The sequence below is a fragment of the Pavona decussata genome, unplaced genomic scaffold (assembly GCF_977016875.1).
Source record: "Pavona decussata unplaced genomic scaffold, jaPavDecu1.1 SCAFFOLD_59, whole genome shotgun sequence".
Classification (NCBI taxonomy): Eukaryota; Metazoa; Cnidaria; class Anthozoa; order Scleractinia; family Agariciidae; genus Pavona; species Pavona decussata.
This window is the reverse complement of record NW_028145481.1, coordinates 890492-908993: the sequence shown is the minus strand read 5'-3', so window position 1 is coordinate 908993 and position 18502 is coordinate 890492. Positions and strand designations below refer to the sequence as shown.

Below are 18502 nucleotides of genomic sequence, written 5' to 3'. Positions count from 1 at the left end.
TAGCAACAGCGTAATAGTTTTTCAAATTTAATTTTTGTGATACTTCCTTCAAGTACAATGCAACAGCACATACAACGTTAATAAAATGGTGCGCAGTATCGAAAGGGGTCAAAATGGCCGATATTTCTTGCAAGAATCGATATGTTTAAAGAAGACCTAGTATACATGATATCGATATCGGCCTTTACCGGAAACTCTCGCGCGCTAGCTTCGAATTCACGATTTCAACGGATTAATTATTCGTCGTGCAATTGCCCGTTTTGCTTCACGATTAGCACAAAATGCAAGCACTAGCAACTTAAATTTAAACATTTGTTCCACAGGAGAACTCAGGATCGTTCTTGTAGCTGTTTTGACATTTCCAGCCCTGCGGCTACCTTCTCGTTGTTTTTCGGCGCGAATGAACTTTGACATCTTGCACGGAGGCACGTGGGACACAACTCGATGGTTGTGAAATCGTCAATGCAGTAATTTTTGACTCTTCAAAAGGCACGTTTCCCATTTCCCTCCCATTTTATCTTCAGACTTTGCCCCCGAAAGGATAAAGGAAGTGATTTTGTCTGTTTCTTAGTCCTATAATTTGCAGGAGGATATTAACTGACAGGTGAGAGTGAAGCGGGCTTGGGACTTTTATGCTCTGCAGATAGCTGGTTTTAGATTTTAGATTTAAAACGTGAGAGATTTAGAAACTGGAGCGTAAAAATTTGTATTTGTTTTAACCTTTTACTAATAAAATTCGAAATGGTATTTCATGCACTTATGATCATGATGATATGAGAAGTCAAAATGCAGCTGGTGCGTTTATAGAGTTTGAAAAGTTAATCATATACATGCGTGTCTGCGTGACCCTGTTGAGAGCCGGCGATCGAGCCGGCATGGTTACAACAGGTGATTGTTTTCCTTGTAAAGCACTCTTTGAAGCATATATCTGTCTTTCGTGACAGGCTGTTAAACATGGCGTTGCAGTGGGTCAAAGATTTGCACGAATTTTACAACTGGGCAGATTCTATCAGCGGTGAGTTGTGTTTTGAGTAGAGTTTGATGTTTGTTTTTATGTATTGACTGGGTCAGTACAGGAACAATATGAACATTTCAATTGTAGAGGTACTCACCCGTTGCAGCTCTGATTCCATCCGTATAAGTCTTAATTGCAAACATGCAGATGAACGGAAAACGGAAATTTAAGGACCAAATAATTCTGTACATAGAAAATTTAAAATTCGTTAAGCAAGTGTTATGATAACGTTCAACTTCTGTTGTAGATTGTTTTCAATGATACATGTATGAATGTTTTTTGCCAATAAATCTTTATTTTGATACTACTATACTGAAAAGGCAAACAGTTCAAACCAGTCTTGATGGAAAAAAAAATTATTATACTTGTCAGAGACTTTCAAAGTCCTTCCTTGAAACATTACATGATCCCTGGATAACAGTAAAAGGTGACTACTGTAGCTCTTAAACAGTGACAAAAGCATATGTCCAAATATGCACCTGCCATATTTTGCTTGAAACCGGTCAGTATTTACATGTAAAACATGGACTGCGTGCAGCCTACAGACTTAGGTATAAAACATGGACTTACGGACTAATTGGACTGGGTATATAATAATTTATCGTTTTTTCTTACAACCACCACAAATGTACATGTACAGTCGACTCCCAATACATGTAACTCAGACCTTCAAGGGAAATTGAAAAAGGTTCGAGTTATCAGGAGTTTGAGTTATCGAGGGTAAAATCATATAGAAAATGACCTGAAGGGAAAGGAAAATTGGTTTGAGTTAGCGCGAGGTTCGAGTTAGCATTGGGTTTGAGTTATCGGGAGTCGACTGTATTATAATATTGATAAAGGACAGGATTAAATCGCCATTGTGAGTGAATGGGTGGTTCAAAAGGGCTTCAAAATAGTTTTTGAAGGTTTCATTAATGTATCCCTATCAGCAAAGCATGAACAGTGAATGATTGAAGCTAAAAATTTGCCCTTGAAGAGAGGTGTTAAAACAGTTAAGGGTACTGAGCATTTGAATGCATGGCTTTTGGATCAACGCAGGTGGGAATTTGAATATTAGCCAATCTTCAAAAATACAAATGCCTGGGAGTGGTGAGGGATGTTGAAGTTTTGAATTGATCAATGCATTGATGATTGTTAAGTGTTAAGATACAGCAGGGGTTATGAGCCTGGCAATGGGGGGTTGGCATTCATACAGCAGGACATTTGGTTAGTTGATCTGCAAGGATTGGCTCTCAAGGTCCCCAACCACCAATAATTACTTTTCTAATTCACTAACAAACTGACACGTTTTTCATTAGGTCTTTTGCCCTAAAGTTCAAATTATTGAACTGTCATTTTTAGTGACTTTTTTGGGAAGAAAATGTATTGGTAAACAATAAAAACAACAAAGTGTCTCAGACGATTGGTTTTCATAATAGTTGCCTCTGAAAAATGTGACATTCTTAAAGCTAGCATATTACCCTCAAAGCTTGACTTTGTCAGGCTAATATAAATTTTGTTTCAAGAATATTAAATTTCCATGGGGCAACTATTGGCCAATGATCTCTGGACAGAAACACTCTATTGATAAAAATAACTTAATAATAAAAATAACAGAATTGAACCTGTTGGATTCATGTACGATGTAGCACCATTTACTGCTAATGTTGTATACCAACTACACACCTGTTGTATTAACATCAGTGACCTACATTATGTATTTAATATATTGCTTTTCAGATCCAAGAACTACAAAATGGTTATTTGTGCCATCCATTCTCCCACCTGTTACGATTGTAGTAACTTACTTGCTACTAGTATGCCTGTTACCACGAGTCATGAGACATAGAGAGCCATTCCAGTTGACGAGCTTGCTAGTTATATACAATGCTGCTATGACACTTCTGAATTTGTACATATGCGTTGAGGTTAGTTTAGTTTATTTAGGATACAAAAATGCGATAAACTCTTATTATCCAAAATAATAGGTCAGTGATAAAGTCATTGATCAGCAATATTTTAATCAATTTTCATTCACTTTGTTTCAATTCAGCCCTACCAAGGAAGTCATCATCGTCATCGTCATCATCACCATCATTACTATTACCTTTATCAGATCATCATCATCATCATCATCATCATCATCTGCCATCATCATTGTCATCATCTCCTCATAATGATTTTGTAGGACTTTTTGAATGCTCAGATTGTTACACTGTTAAGCCGCCGTTACACGTTGAAACTTTTAGCTGAAACTTGGGTGCAACGGCGCTGCGAAACAAGTTTCAGCAGGCGTTGCGCCATGTAACATGGTCGGTTTCGTGAAACTTTTTCGAACTTCCGTTGCGAGACAAGTTTCACGAAAAGTAGAACCACTTTCTACTTCTGCAACGGCTCGTAACGGTCGCAGTGGTAAAAAAAACAAGAGTTTCACCGTGTAACACCACTTCGTGAAACTTGTCTTGTTTGCCGTTGCACACAAGTTTCAGCTAAAAGTTTCAACGTGTAACGGTGGCTTTATAGCACACTGTGCAACCAGCGCTGATCATGTATGATTTAATACTGAATTACATGTAAGTCAATTAGTGATTCAGGTCCTTGTTGTAACCTAATGTTCTGTCCTACATAATTTGTAAGACAAGAATGATATACAATGTCAAACCAGGATGAAGTGTATCAGAATTTGGGTTAGATGGTTGATGGTTTGGTTGGATGGCAGTAGTCTGGTCTGTCAGAATCTCTATGTTATTTCTTTAGACAGTGAACTTTTTTTCACCTTAATTACTTTTTCTCTCTTAACATCCAAGTGTATGCTGGTTAACAGGCACCAGACCACTATAAGAAAACCTGAATGTACAGTGTACAACGCTGCAATGGTCCAACTTGCATCCCATACAGGAGGGATCAAGTCACTGTACTGTAGTAGTATTAATTAATGCTTGTTGTCAATTCATGGTACAAGTTGAGTTGCTGGTTTTGTGAGTCTGTTGTGTGGTTGTGGTCCAAACAAATTTTAACCCCTAAGAGGGAGTTACGAATGAGACAAAAATTAAAATTGGTTGAGGGACATTAATTTGCTGTCAAGGTACCACCATACCTCTGACAGAATTCATTTTAGACTTAAGCACCCTACAGGGTACCAAACCACGAATTTAACCCCTTAAAGGTGCAACAATCAACCCAGTCCCTTTAACAAGGGAGAGACCCCCCTCCCCATGGTGCCTGGTGTGACCCCAAGAAATTGCTTTGAGTGCCTTTAGTTAATATTTTGGCCCTGTGGACAATCCTTCAAATTTTTATTAGGCAGCAGCCTTGTCATGTGTTGTATGTTTGTTAATTGGTTTAAATTGTTGTCTGTTACTAGGTTTTTATCTCCACTACTGCTGCTCGATATAGTTATTCTTGTCAGGAGCTGAACATGAGCTATGAGCCCAAGGAATTTAGGGTAAGCTACATGTATATTATTATAGTCTCAACAGAAACAGCTACAAATTAGGCTGTGGGTTTAATCAAAGCATTTCGTCGCACATTAGGCTGCACATACATGTATTTATTAAAGTATAATGGTTCTTCCATTTTGAGAAATGTTCCGGGTCAATACTGCTTGATGCTGTACATCTCAGTTAAAAATAATCATCACTTATTCAATACTTGTTTATTATTATAGTTATGACATATTCATTTGATGCAATTACGTTAATTTTGTTGTTTTGTATTCTGCATTATCTGTGTAATTCCTGTTCCCATCAGACATACATTGTAGCAAGTACTAAATAAATCAAATACTACAGATAATTTATGTGGTTGATATATTGTTTTATTATAATGATCTCTCAGTTAGTATGTGCGATGTTTTTGGCAAATTTTGTGGGCCGTATTTCACTGTACGGTTCACTAGACTTTAACTAGTTTCCTTTCCCATGCCCCGGATTAACCTCAGAGATAATTACAATCAATATCTTACTAACCTTGCTTTCTCGGTCCTTACTGTAAGTTATGGATCCTAGTTTTTTCTTGTTGATTGATGGCACGTAAATCAACAGGAAAAAAGTTGGTCCATAACTTACAGTATGGATATCGAACTCAGTTAGTATAAGGTATTGACATTGACTGTAGCTGATCTAACAGGTACACTATGTAACAGTCATTGACATTAAGTTGAAAAAATGCACAATCATCTACTTTTTTCAAGGAGAGTTCACCTTATATGATGGACTTCAAAATATAAATGCCAGTACATCTCAAATTAATGGTGAGGGCATTTATTTCAAACTCAACTTTGTGAGCCCAGCAGTGTACTGTGGATGTAAACCTTAGGTCTGACATTATAATTTTAGTTAGGAAACATATGACATCGATAGGAGCTCTAACCTACAGTGCCACAAAATAATATTGCAGCTTTTCTAACTCCTTATTGATAGTTGCAGGGCATTAAGTCGAAACTTTATTTTTACACATACATGTGACTCTTCTTCCTAGATTGCCTGTGTATTGTGGTGGTTCTATTTCTCCAAAATTGTGGAATTGTTTGACACTGTAAGTATATAAACCTCTTTCATGTTTTAAAATCAAAGTATTAAACAAGTTAATCGTCATGCCTTTATCAAACATTCTTCATTTACAAGAAGATGTTCTTGATGAGAGTCTAAAAAAAAATGGAACACCCTTGTGTGCACACAAGACATCAAGTGTACCCCACATTTTACAGCCAAGGAGTTTCTGTGGGCACATTTTCATAATACAGTCAACCCTTGTTGTAGCGGACACCCTCAGGACGTCGTTTAGTGTCCATAATAGCGAGAGTCTGTAATAGCGGGGTGTGAGGATCAACAGAGCCACCTTGGGCTTGAGATTCCAGTTATTTATGAGTTACATGGCGACCCAAAATATCTTGTAAGACTTGACAAGCTTATCAACAGTAGTGAATCTGATAAGCAGTCATTGAGAATGGAGGATGAGAGTTTGGTCTCTCCTAAAGAGTCTGTAAGGAAATGGCATAAGCTGAAGTGAAACCGCAGAGTCTGTTGTACAGCCACTAAAGAGATCGGTGCGAAAGTAAACATTCCAGAAATCTTTTGAAGTGTGTTTTGACAAATGATGAACATCAGACTGCAATTTATGTACTTATTAAATGCGGAGTTCATGGTGTCCGCTTTATGGAGTGACAAAACGATAAAATTGTTAGGCGAGAGTTGACTGTAGATCTTCCCTGTGAACCACACCTCATGGACCAAGGTCCATATACATGTAGTATACTCTCAAGCCAAGCGTGAAGCAAACCTTGAAATGGTGTGTTTGTGATGTTGCCACCCTCACTAAAATATTAGCCTTTAGGCAATATAAGGGACAAATGGAGTGCTGGAGACCTCATAGCAAAATTAGGGTTCTAAATGTTTATGGTTGGGGATAAAAAATAAGTTGACTGTGCCAATCTTTTGTAAGGTTCAGGGTAGTTGGTCCAGCTTGCTGTTTTATGCCTGCACTTATGGTGTCAACAAAATTTCTAATTTTTTTTAATGTTTTTTTTTACTTTATTTAAGTACACACATTACTTACAACACTAATTCTGCTTACAATACTAACATTGAGAATGATGTATTATTCTAGAAAGTGACACAGGCATACTCGGAAAAAAAATTACTTTCTAGAATAAAAATTACTTTCTACAATAATACATCAGTCTCATTCACTTACCAGGCTGGAAATATACCATCACATTCATTTCAGATACTAAGTAAACATTATTTATAATTTTTAACTAAATTTCTGAAAGCAATAGATTACGTAACACTATTTACAATCAAATAGAAGAAAGATCCTCGCAGTTACTACGCAACTTGAGCAGTTGCAAAGAAATTTGCCTGAAAAAAATTCAGGCTTGAACAGGATTCAAACCCATGACCTCTGCGATGCTGGTGCAGTGCTCTACCAACTGAACTATTAAGCCAACTGGGAGCTGGTCATATTGTAAGTTTGTAATATACATGTACCCGTGAAGGATGAATAAATAAATGTAAATATATGAAACATATATTTGAACTGTGGATGAAAGATCAAATTTTTTGAAAGATCTTCTTGGGTACTATGCAACTTAAGCAGTTGCAAAGAAAGGCCTGAAAAAAAATTCAGGCTTGAACGGGATTCAAACCTATGACCTTTGTGATGCAGGTTCGAATCCCGTTCAAGCCTGAATTTTTTCCAGGCCTTTCTTTGCAACTGCTTAAGTTGCATAATACCCAAGAGGATCTTTCAAACAATTTGATCTTTCATCCACAGTTCAAATATATGTTTCATATATTTACATTTATTTATTCATCCTTCACGGGTATATTACGGACTCACAATATGACCAGCTTCCAGTCGGCTGAATAGCTCAGTTGGTAGAGCACTGCACTAGCATCGTAGAGGTCATGGGTTTGAATCCTGTTCAAGCCTGAATTTTTTTTCAAGCAAATTTCTTTGCAACTGCTTAAGTTGCGCTGTAACTGCAAGGATCTTTCAAAAAATTTGATCCTTCATCCACAGTTCAAATATATGTTTCATATATTTACATTTATTTATTCATCCTTTACGGGTATATCACGAACTCACAATATGACCAGCTCCCAGTTGGCTGAATAGCTCAGTTGGTAGAGCACTGCACCAGCATCGTAGAGGTCATGGGTTTGAATCCTGTTCAAGCCTGAATTTTTTTTCAGGCAAATTTCTTTGCAGCTGCTTAAGTTGCGTCGTAACTGCAAGGATCTTTCAAAAAAATTTGATCTTTCATCCGCAGTTCAAATACATGTTTCATATATTTACATTTATTTATTCATCCTTCACGGGTATATTACGAACTCACAATATGACCAGCTCCCAGTTGGCTTAATAGCTCAGTTGGTAGAGCACAGTGCACCAGCATTGCAGAAGTTATGGGTTCAAATCCTGTTCAAGCCTGAATTTTTTTTCAGGCAAATTTCTTTGCAACTGTTTAAGTTGCGTAGTAACTGCAAGGATCTTTCTTCTATTTTGATCTTTCATCTGGAGTTCAAATATATGTTTCATATAATTACATTTAACTATTTTACAATATAGTAACGTTACTTACAATACTAACTTTAAAACAGAACACTTTTGTTGGTTATGCTAGTCATTTTTCTAACACATATAATTTTCATGTATTTAGAAAAATACATAGTTTTCTACGGATTCTCACTAAGCAAGAAAAACGAGAGCCCTGTACCGTTATGAAGTATCTAAAGCATACAGTCTATATTTTTTCCATTTAAGTTTGTGACTGGACTCATTCTTATTTTGACAAAAATTCTAATAGCACAGCTGCCATTCGTTCCATTTTAAAAACAAATTTAACGTGTTAACACTCAAAGGAATTCTCCCAACTGGTTAACAAGAGAAAAATGAGGAGCAGTGAAGAGAATCTGCACATATATATATATACTGGAGCTGTAATTCAATTACATAGTCTTAGCCCTAGTTATTCAAAGAGCAGATAACTTTATCCTGCAGGTAAAAATGTTTTGGTTGAAGTACATTAATTTTATCTGCTGGATAGTGATCTATTCACTGAACAGAGTTATCCATTCTTTGAACAACCATGTTCTGGACTGCTCACAGAACAGAAACTTACTAATACGGCCTGTTCCTTGCTTAACAGATGTTTTTCCTGCTTCGTAAGAAGAATAGTCAGGTATCATTCCTGCATGTCTATCATCACACATCTATGGTTTGCCTGTGGTGGATTGGTATTAAGTGGGTGGCTGGTGGACAGTGTAAGTCAATCATGCATGTTCATGTACAGTACTAGCGTACAGTTGTACATTTTGCTGTTTTTCTCTCTAAAAATAATTTGGCCAATACTTTCCAGTTGTTCATTACATTTGAATTTCCGTTAACACTGAAGCGGTCACCACATGTGTACCATGAACACAAATAAGCAAAAAAGCCATGCACTCAGATAAGCCACGGAGGGTGAGGCTGATTTGAGAGGTTTTATGGTACTCAGACAAGAAGGATGTACTTTGGTAGGGACTGGGGCGTTATTCAAGTTGCCACCTACGCACTGTATCTGAAAAGCCTCAGATAAAATTTACTGTATGCATCAAGCTCATGTAGACAGAAAAAAGGCATAGGGTATGATTGGATACTTTCCCTAGTTTTCACCTGTGATAGAGTTGGGGACTGTACAATAAAGGTGTTTGGGGGGGGGGGGGTAGTAAGGCAATTACTAAGAGACCAGCACCTTTTTTTTATGTGAAAAGGGTTGGCACTGGGGAGGGGGATCATCTCCAACTACATGTACATGTATCTTTCACCTTATCTGTTGTCAATGTGGTTTGATGATGGGGGATTGGCACTTAAAAGGGAAGTATCACGAGAATTTGATGTCATTTGAAAACCCAAAACATTTGTCTGTCAACAGAAACAAGAAAATAATATTTGTTGTCTAGTGTTGTTATACATGTAGATTATCACCCCAGTGAAACAAAACTATCGATTAGTGCCTTTAGTCAGAGACAGAGTAGGTCGGAATGGATTGAAACTTGAAAAACGTTATGCTAACGTTTTTCAAGTTCTCACATTTTTGTTTCCAAAATGCACTAGAACAGATCAAGAGATCTTCGTTTCAAGAACTGAGTTGATTTCTTTCCTGTGGTTGTTCTAAAATTATTATTATTTTTTAGAAAAGAGGTCAAAAACACCATGACACTTCCCCTTTAAGAAATTAACCTCCAGATTTCATATCTCTAGAGGTCGGTATCTCTCTCATTGCTTATTCACTCCAATTGAAAATTTCCACTAGACATGCAAATTAAACCAACAAATTTGTCTATTAATCAACATGATAAAAAGTTAACTATAAATGCTTTCTTTCTGCTTGAACAGCATTTTTGAGTGCAATGGTTAACTCATTTGTACATGTCATCATGTACACATACTACGGTATGTCAGCTGTGCCACATTTAAGGAAGTATCTCTGGTGGAAGAAACATCTCACGCAGTTTCAGTTGGTATGTTTGCTTTGAGTAATGTGAATTCATAATCCAGAGAAGGGTTATTCACTTTCTGCTTTTGCAAGAAACAGTGCTCAAGTTATATGATTTGACGATTTAATAAGCTAGGATGACTAAGTTGACTGCTCATTGATTCCAGTGAATGTGTGAAAGGATTTAGAGCTACAGTAGGATAGTCATTTTTTAAACACTGAAGCAGTAAAACTTGTATTCAGTGGAACCTCGATTTAACGAAGGCGCTGGGGATTGGCCAAAGTTGTTCGTTAAATCGAGGGTTCGTTATATCGAAAACCTCGATATAACGAACTTGAGGGGAAACGACCAAAATGTTTGTTATATCGAGGTCATAGTTAATGATTGATTTGTAACACAGGTGACTTCTGTCAACCAGAAGTGGAAGTGACTGGCAAATGGAGAAACGAGGGCATAATGGACTAGAAGTTCCGGCTACGTATTCGTTTTATCACAAGAAGCCTTCCAAAGTGAAGAAGTTAATAGAACTAATAAGAGACAAAGAAGATAGAGCAGAAGTTAATTAATGTCGAAATACTATAGTGCCAAAGTCTATGACATATAATAAGCCGTTGACTGAAAGGTTGCTGTCTAATTACCGTAAGGATTAAAGGATTTGTTGACTATTTATCTGTTCAGCGTTTAACTTCTGTCGCATGTTGACTTTGTAATTCGTTATATCGAGGTAGATTTTACGTTTGGGCTTCCGGATTATGTTCGTTATATCGAAGAATTCATTACATGTATATCGAGGTTCGCTATATCGAGGTTCTATTCCATACATTTCACTGTAACTTTGGCCGGGACATAGAATATCGTTCATTATATCGAGGACTTCGTTAAATAGAGGTTCGTTAAATCGAGGTTCCACTGTATATTAAATAATATTATGTTTTTTCATCATCAACAATTGAGATTTTTTTTTCCTGTATTAAACCCTACAGGTCAAAACGTTTGCTGACCCAATTTAGATGTCAGTCAGACCTTTTATTTAAAGTAAATGTTTTCTTGTGGCAAGATGATTATCAAGAGCTCTTTGAATAAAATGTTTGCTATTGAATCTTGTGCTATATTCAGACAGTTGCTGTAAGTGAATCATCAGCTACAGTGTACATACAATAATAATTTAAAATCTTGAACATGCCATAAGTAATGTTTTAATTTGTTTAATCTTACGTCACATTTTAGGCACAGTTTTGCCTTCTTCTGTGTCATGGTGTTGTGTCCCTTTACGTCAAGTGTGACTACCCTCTTTGGATGCAGTATTCTCTCATTGGGTACATGGTTTCTTTCCTTGTCCTGTTTTCAAATTTCTACATCCACGCTTATTTTGCCAAGAGGTACACAAAACAGGAACCAAGTAAGGCAAATGGTGAAGCTGTAGCAAATGGTGTGGCAAGCCCTCAGCTGGAAGAAAGCAAGAAGCTCAACTAAACCTTGTATTCCCCCAATATTTGCATGTATATACAAGAACTCAGTTGCCGAGTCTGCAGCACTGTGTAGTCAAGGAGCAGCTGCATGGTTTGGGAATCAAGGAACAAAGGTTCACAGGGAACTGAAAGAGAAAGGGATGGGTATATTGGAATGTATTATTCAACACATTGTAACACGGCCCAAATATGATCATGGAGCATTGAATATCCGCCATCTGTTAAGTCAACAGATAGAGCTCTGGAATGTCATAATTTTGTGTGTTGGGTAGAAAAATGGCAAAATAAAGAGATCGTCTCCAACTTTTCTGTAAATTTAAAACTGTGCTTTGTTATCAATGTGTTGAATAATAAAACAATTATCCTGCGGAAATTATATCCCCTGATTTTAGCCAACTCGGCCTACAGCCTCGTCGGCCAAGTATCAGGCAATTATAATGCGCAATTTCAAACGTTAATTGTTAACTATTTGTAATTCCGGTATGTGGTTTTTTGTGTTACTTTTCAAACCACTTTGAAATTGTGTTTTCCTTTGTTCCAGGTTATGGTAATGTTTTAAGATAAAGGAAAATAACATTTTCAAAGCAAAAGCAAATTTGAATCATATAACATACAGTCATGTACATTATACAAGATGGTCAGTTAAAACAATACAAGCAAACCAGGAAAAAAATAGTTAAAAGAAAAACACATTGTTTGCTAAAAATATTTACCCGGTAACAATACATTTGTAATTATTCCACAAGAGCGCATTGGATGTGAGATGATAGATAGCCAACAAGGGGCATAGCGCCGAGTTGGCTATAATCATCTCATATTCAGCAAGCATGAGTGGAATAATTTTTATTATTATAATTGTTTTATTAGAAACAATCAAGAATCATTGCTTGATTTTGCCAATTTGCCGACAATTTAATGGTCTCTTTTTCTCGGGCATGGTATAATGGCTCCTTTATCATGGCTGCTAAGCCAATCAAATCCCCAGAATTGCATCATACTGTACCATGAGCCAGTTTTTTATAATTTACAATAAACCACTATGTGTGAATTGGCCACCATTCTGAATTGTACATGTAGTTAGAGTGCAATGAACTCAACCGTTGCCACCCAACATTGATCAGCCAATCACAGGTCACATTTACAACAAAGTTGTCTGGCCTTGGTAGTTTGTAAACCAATCAAAAACAAGAACATTTCAAAGTGTCGGTTTTTTCATTGGCCCCAGTTGTGTTCGTTGCAATGTAATATAAATGTGGTTCAAAATGCAGTGATTGTATGGCAATCTAATAACAATAATTTCTGTACAAATTTAATCCAGAGATATTCAAACTTGGAAAACTGAAGGTACTTGGCAATAATAATAATGATGACAATGATAATGATAATTATAATAATTCATACGTGTAGAAATAAATTAAGTATCAAAGTATTCAATTTACATACTAGCAGAAAGTCACAACAACATCAATGATGATGATGATCACGACTTTAATAATATGGACAGAGACACTTAACAGATGATGCTAATGAAACACTGGCCCTCTGTTCTCTGCCCTTAATAATGATAATGATAATAATAACTATAACAATGTGCCATTATCCAAAGCGGCATCCAAAGGTGGCGTTACAAAAGGATAAAATTAAAAAGCTAGTTTAAAACTATCATACTGTAAAAATATAACATAAGGAGCAATTAAAAATTTTAAATAATAGCAACTCCAAGAACATTTTTTTGTTTAACATTGATTAATCACTATTCAATAGTATAATTATGATTTATTCCCATTTAATTATACTTTTAGTATTAACTTAATACATGGTTACACATATCCAACACATTCACATTCGACTAACCCTATATATTACACCTTAGTTTTAATAGGTGATGGGATTTTATTAGTGTTCTGTTTTTAGAACTATTGTTACCTCAAAGTTGGTTACATTTGCACCCCAACTTAATAACTAGGTATCCAGACATTTTATACTACCACAATAATAATAATTAGTATATACCACACAAGACGGTGAATAGTACTTTTCGCATGCGCTGATTGGCTGGCTCGGAGGTGATTAGCCAAGTACTATTCACCTCCGAGCAGCCGAAGAGAAACAAGATGGCTTCCCGTTGCACCACGGTTACTTAAGAGGAAATTGTTTCAATAATCAAGGCTGTTAAAAAAAATATACAAAATGGCAACAAAGTTTGGTTTGACGGGATTAAATGGTAAGTTATTTAAACTTTTCAACCACATATTCTAAGGCAAAAAATGAAAATATCATCCCTAGCTTGTTTATAATTACGAAGACTGCCGAGCACTAAAATTACAATGAAACATCTAATATTTTTCAGCATGGTTTCAACAACAAGACGAATTTCACAGAAAAATTGACACTGTAGGAACTAAAGAAGTGTCTCCAAAAGTTTTATTTGTCTTCAAGAAAGCGAGACGGAACTTTCTACAATAAGAAATCGCTTACCGCTTGGCGCGCAAGATTTTAAAACTTCATACCATTTGTCGGTATATTGTCAGAAATAAAATAATTTTTTGGCCCGCTAGTTATTCAGCTTGTGTGGTATATACTAAAACAATTATTCACCTCAGTGTCGGTGAAAGTGATGGATGTTTACCTCACCGCTTCGCAGCTCAGTAAATATCCATCACTATTCACCTCCACTTCGGTGAATAATTGTTAATAATAGCCACAATGTGGGGGCTGTAGACGAGACTGTACCAGTTGTTATAGCAGCACTTGGCATCATCAAAAGGGGGCTGGATAAATACATGGAGAGGATCCCAGGCTCTGTCAACCTTAGTGAGCTTCAAAAGATTACTCTTTTGGAAATGGCTCACATTTTAACCCTATGTAGACCGAGGGGGAGAGGGTATAATGCCCACGGCAACTTTGAACCTAAATAACTTTTTTAATATTTTGGTTCAAAAGTGTCCTTAGAAGGGCCATTTTAAGTTTGTTATTGTATTTAGTCAGGATACCCTTGTCACTAGATGTGGTTTTCAGAGAGGTCCTGAATAAATACATAAACAAATAGGTAACAATGTAAAAAAATTATTATTTGTTTTGGGTATTTTGGTGTTATAGTTTTGCTATTGTGGCTGTGTAAGTTCAAACTTTTGAGACCATGCATAACGTGGGGTGTACTGGGATATTAAAAAGATGTACTTGGGCTGAAATATTTAATACAGAAGAAAAGAGTCAAATAAATGTGAAGATAGTTTAGTATTTTAAAGCATTGATTTTTAGATTCATTTTATTAGAATTAATGGTGGTACTAGAACAAAGGTAGTGATCGCTTGCATATGATCAAAATAGTCATAGATGAAAAGGAAATAATTATAAAAGAATTAGATACATGTTGGAAGTTTGAAGTAGACATCTAAATAAGAATGTGTAATTATTGCTGTTTATGCTAACACAGGTACGGTACTTAACTAACTTACTTAATATGTGTGTGCGTGTGTGTGTGTACGTGTGCGCGGTCAAAGTTAATTATCATAAGTCCATATTGTAATTCTAATATAAGATAGCTATTTTTTAAAAGTGAGGAAGCCTGACTTTATAAGCCTCGTGGTTTCTTTCAGGTTTTCTCGCCATTTATTTTCTTTCGTCAATTTTCATCATTTTTTTCCCATATGTAATTGTTGTATATGGCAAAATAAATATTGTATTGTATTGTATTTGAGTGCTCATATCAAAATTAATAACAACTATATCTTCAAGTCTTTAATACATCAGCTATTTGGAAAACATGATATGCATTATGAGTGATGAGAATGAGTTGTGGGTGGAGATGCTGAATTGCTGCACAGCTACATGTAGCTAAAAGCAGACCAGAATTGAGATCTTTCTTATGTGTCCAATGTGGCACATGGTGCGACAAGGAGAGTAATGACGATGGTAATGTGTAACCAGGGAGAGAAATTTTGAGGTTTGGGGTGATACTACAACAGCCAGTTTCACACCCAGAATAACTCTTAAAATAAGAAGTTCTGCTATAAAAGGGCAAGCCCCTCCTTCATTTTACATCTTTGTGGGCATGAGATGCAAAATATAATTTAGACGCTGTTCAGTCGTGGTAAGTTGTTGACTCAAGCCTCCTCTGAAAAATATGCCTCAAAATTTTATAATATCATCACAGCAATATAATATATCAAGTTCTAATTTGTTTAACAAGGGTTATTCTGAAAACTAAGCCAATTTTATTGGCAAAAGCCAAAGGAAAAAGACATGTTCGTTGTTGTTTGTCAGTTGTTTACGCTCTATTGGTTGATTGACAACTGAAGGTGAGAGGGCCTGGCCTGCAGTCCCCTTTTATACCTGAACTTCCTTTTTAAGGTACTGATCAACATATAAATTACCCTAACTATCTTCCATATATTTCTTGTGGCACTTAGTTGGGAGAATTTGTTTGAACACTGACAATTTATCTTTGGTGATCATTTCTGTCGTTCTCAAAAACTACAACAACCACAGCTACAACTCTCTGGGGGCGCATGAGTGTGGTTTTTGAACTGTGTTAATATGAAATATATAGCTGCTACAATGGAGCATGTTTCAATACCAGCATGAAATAGTGTAGAGATTTCACCGTTGTTGGGGAAAAGGTTTCAGGAGTAAGGTCTGAGAAATGTAGGAAAAGTCACAATAAATATGGGCTTGATGGAGTTGGCAATGGTGAACATGAGCAACAGGATAGCATAATATTGTTATATGACCTCTTCTGATTGCCTACGTCATGGCCAACCTCATTCCCAGGGTCCTCTCTCTCTTTCTCGAGGGAGGAAGAGAGGAACCTGGTAACGAAGCTAGGAGTTGGGATCGATAACAATGGCAAAGGATTGAAGCCCCTTCAGAAATAAACTCCTGAAATCTCAGACGCAGAAGTTGTTCCGATAATATTCTCCACAAAATGTTAGGATTAGCTGTTTAATGTCCCACTTTAGAATTAGAACCACCTTGTACTGAGCATAATAAACAGCACCACAGAAAAGTACTGCTCAGAAGCTTTCACTTGAATGGTCACAATTTATGATTTCATCCACAAACTCAAAATTTAGAACCACCTTGTACAGCATAATACACAGCACCATAGGAAAGTACTGCTCAGTAGCTTTCAATATTTTTTTGGATGGTCACACTTTAGGATTTCAGCCACAGACTCAACAAGTTAGAACCACCTGTAGCCTCCCACGCAGACGTTCGGGGGGTGACAAACCCCTAGGAACGTCTGCGTGGGAGGCTAAACCACCTGGTACAGCATAATAAACAGCACCACAGGAAAGTACTGCCCAGTGGCTTTCATTTGAATGGTCACACTTTAGGATTTCATCCACTAACTCAAAAGTTAGAACCATTTTGCACAGCATAATAAACCGCGCCATAGGAAAGTACTGCTCAGAAGCCTTCGTTTGAATGGTCACAGGACTGTCGTCCGCCTGAGTTACGAACACTGGAATCACTCTGACGAAGGGGTATCAGCTCTGGAATCTTTTCACGTTGGCCAGACTCTGTTGATAAGACCAAATATTCGAAGCCACATTAGTTGGGCAAGAGAAAGAAAACTAATAAAGTCAAAATTACGTGTAATAAAGTGGCTAAAGCCGTTAAACAGTGCTCAATACACCTTTTAAGTGTAGAGCTTTGAATAAGAAGATATAACGAAGAGACAAAATTCTCTGTTACTCCGAGTTTCGTGCTCACGCACTCATCAGACAATATTTAATGGAGAATAAACCTGTCAAGTTTTATATATACACGCGTCTATTGATTACAAAAAGCAGGGCAGTGCGGTTCTAATTACAATTAGGTGTGAGGAAAAAACTAATGGAGTGTTGTTTTTGAGTCAATTTTTCGTAAGGTAAAACTTGTTTTCGTGGCGGCACTTGGAAATCAGTTCTGATCTTTTATTTACTAGGATACTGTCGGGGTCTGCAGTAATTATCATTAGTTTCTCTGTTAAGCATAGGTCGCATCGTTTAGAGATGTTGTTGTAGGGTCTTGCACGTCTGATTATAGTCCATTTGATGTTGAAGTCCTGATTATTGTCACGTAGTTTCCAGATGTATTTGGAGAGCTCGGTGCTGTTCGTGTATTTCCTGTGTTTAAATGTCGCTTTGTGTTGTGAAAATCTTTGTTTAAACGTCCCTTCTGTCAGTCCGATATAGTTCTCGGTTGCGTTGTTTGTGGTCACTTGTGCGTTGTAGATTACACTGGAGGTCAGGCATTTGTTGTCAAGCGGGCATTGGTCTTTGTTACGGCAATTGCATTGTACTTGGGTATCTGTATTGGTGTCATTGTCGGCATTAGTTACTTTCTTGTTGTGTTTGTTGATTATCGATTTCATGTTGTCCATACAGCTGTAGCTAACTTTGGCGTTGTTCTTGTTGAAACGGTTGTGGTATTTGTGCTGTTTCGGCAAGTGCTTAGCAATAAGTTTGAGGACTACTGACGTTACCCGGGGGTTTACTTCCTTATAAGAGGCTAATGGTGATGTGCCGCTGGATGGGGTCGCATTTTGACTAGAATGGGGTGGCATTTTCAATAGAGTTACTAGAATGGGGTCGCACATTTTCAGATTTTTGGGGTGAGAAAATTCTCTTAAGTAGGGATTCAAAATGGCCTCGGTTAAAAAGTTCATAAAATTGTTGTTTATTAAATGTAACAATCACTTCGCATTACATTCCGTTCATAAATAGAAAGTGACTTGGTTGGGATCGCGAAAATTCAATTTCCCAAAAAGTGACTAAAACTGGCCACAAAATAGACTATAATGGGGGAGGGGCTCTGAGAGGCCAGCGGCACATACCCAGCAAAACTTGACCCAAGCACCCCCCCCCCCCCCCCGGGTGACGTTAGTCTTGACGTTTTTACTGAAAGGAGGGTTGTACCAGATAATATTTCTTTGTCTGTTGCGTCGAGGTCGTGCAGGTTGCTTGTCTTTGTTGTATGTCAGTCAAAATTATCAACTTGTGTTGTTGTTTTGTTTCGTTTCGTTTGTGCTTCAGTGGGGTGTTTACAAGTCAGGAATTGACAAGATG

The 18502-nt window shown here is 37.0% G+C and overlaps 1 protein-coding gene across 1 annotated transcript; it reads left to right on the top strand.

The window, feature by feature from the left end:
* The first annotated feature begins 208 nt into the window (after positions 1-208).
* On the top strand, positions 209-15144 carry LOC146479310 (very long chain fatty acid elongase 4-like). The gene is made up of 8 exons (XM_085110943.1): positions 209-604; positions 945-1015; positions 2735-2922; positions 4359-4439; positions 5474-5530; positions 8649-8763; positions 9878-10002; positions 11206-15144. The coding sequence occupies exons 2-8, from the start codon at positions 955-957 to the stop codon at positions 11449-11451; spliced, it is 873 nt and encodes a 290-aa protein (XP_084967069.1). The 5' UTR covers positions 209-604; positions 945-954; the 3' UTR covers positions 11452-15144.
* The last annotated feature ends 3358 nt before the right edge of the window (positions 15145-18502 follow it).

Bases quoted from the DNA above. Each gene is read 5' to 3' on its own strand.
- LOC146479310 (XM_085110943.1), top strand. From the start codon at position 955: ATGGCGTTGCAGTGGGTCAAAGATTTGCACGAATTTTACAACTGGGCA. The intron at 5,531-8,648 runs GTAAGTATATAA...CTTGCTTAACAG, and splicing joins TTGTGGAATTGTTTGACACT to ATGTTTTTCCTGCTTCGTAA. The intron at 10,003-11,205 runs GTATGTTTGCTT...GTCACATTTTAG, and splicing joins ATCTCACGCAGTTTCAGTTG to GCACAGTTTTGCCTTCTTCT.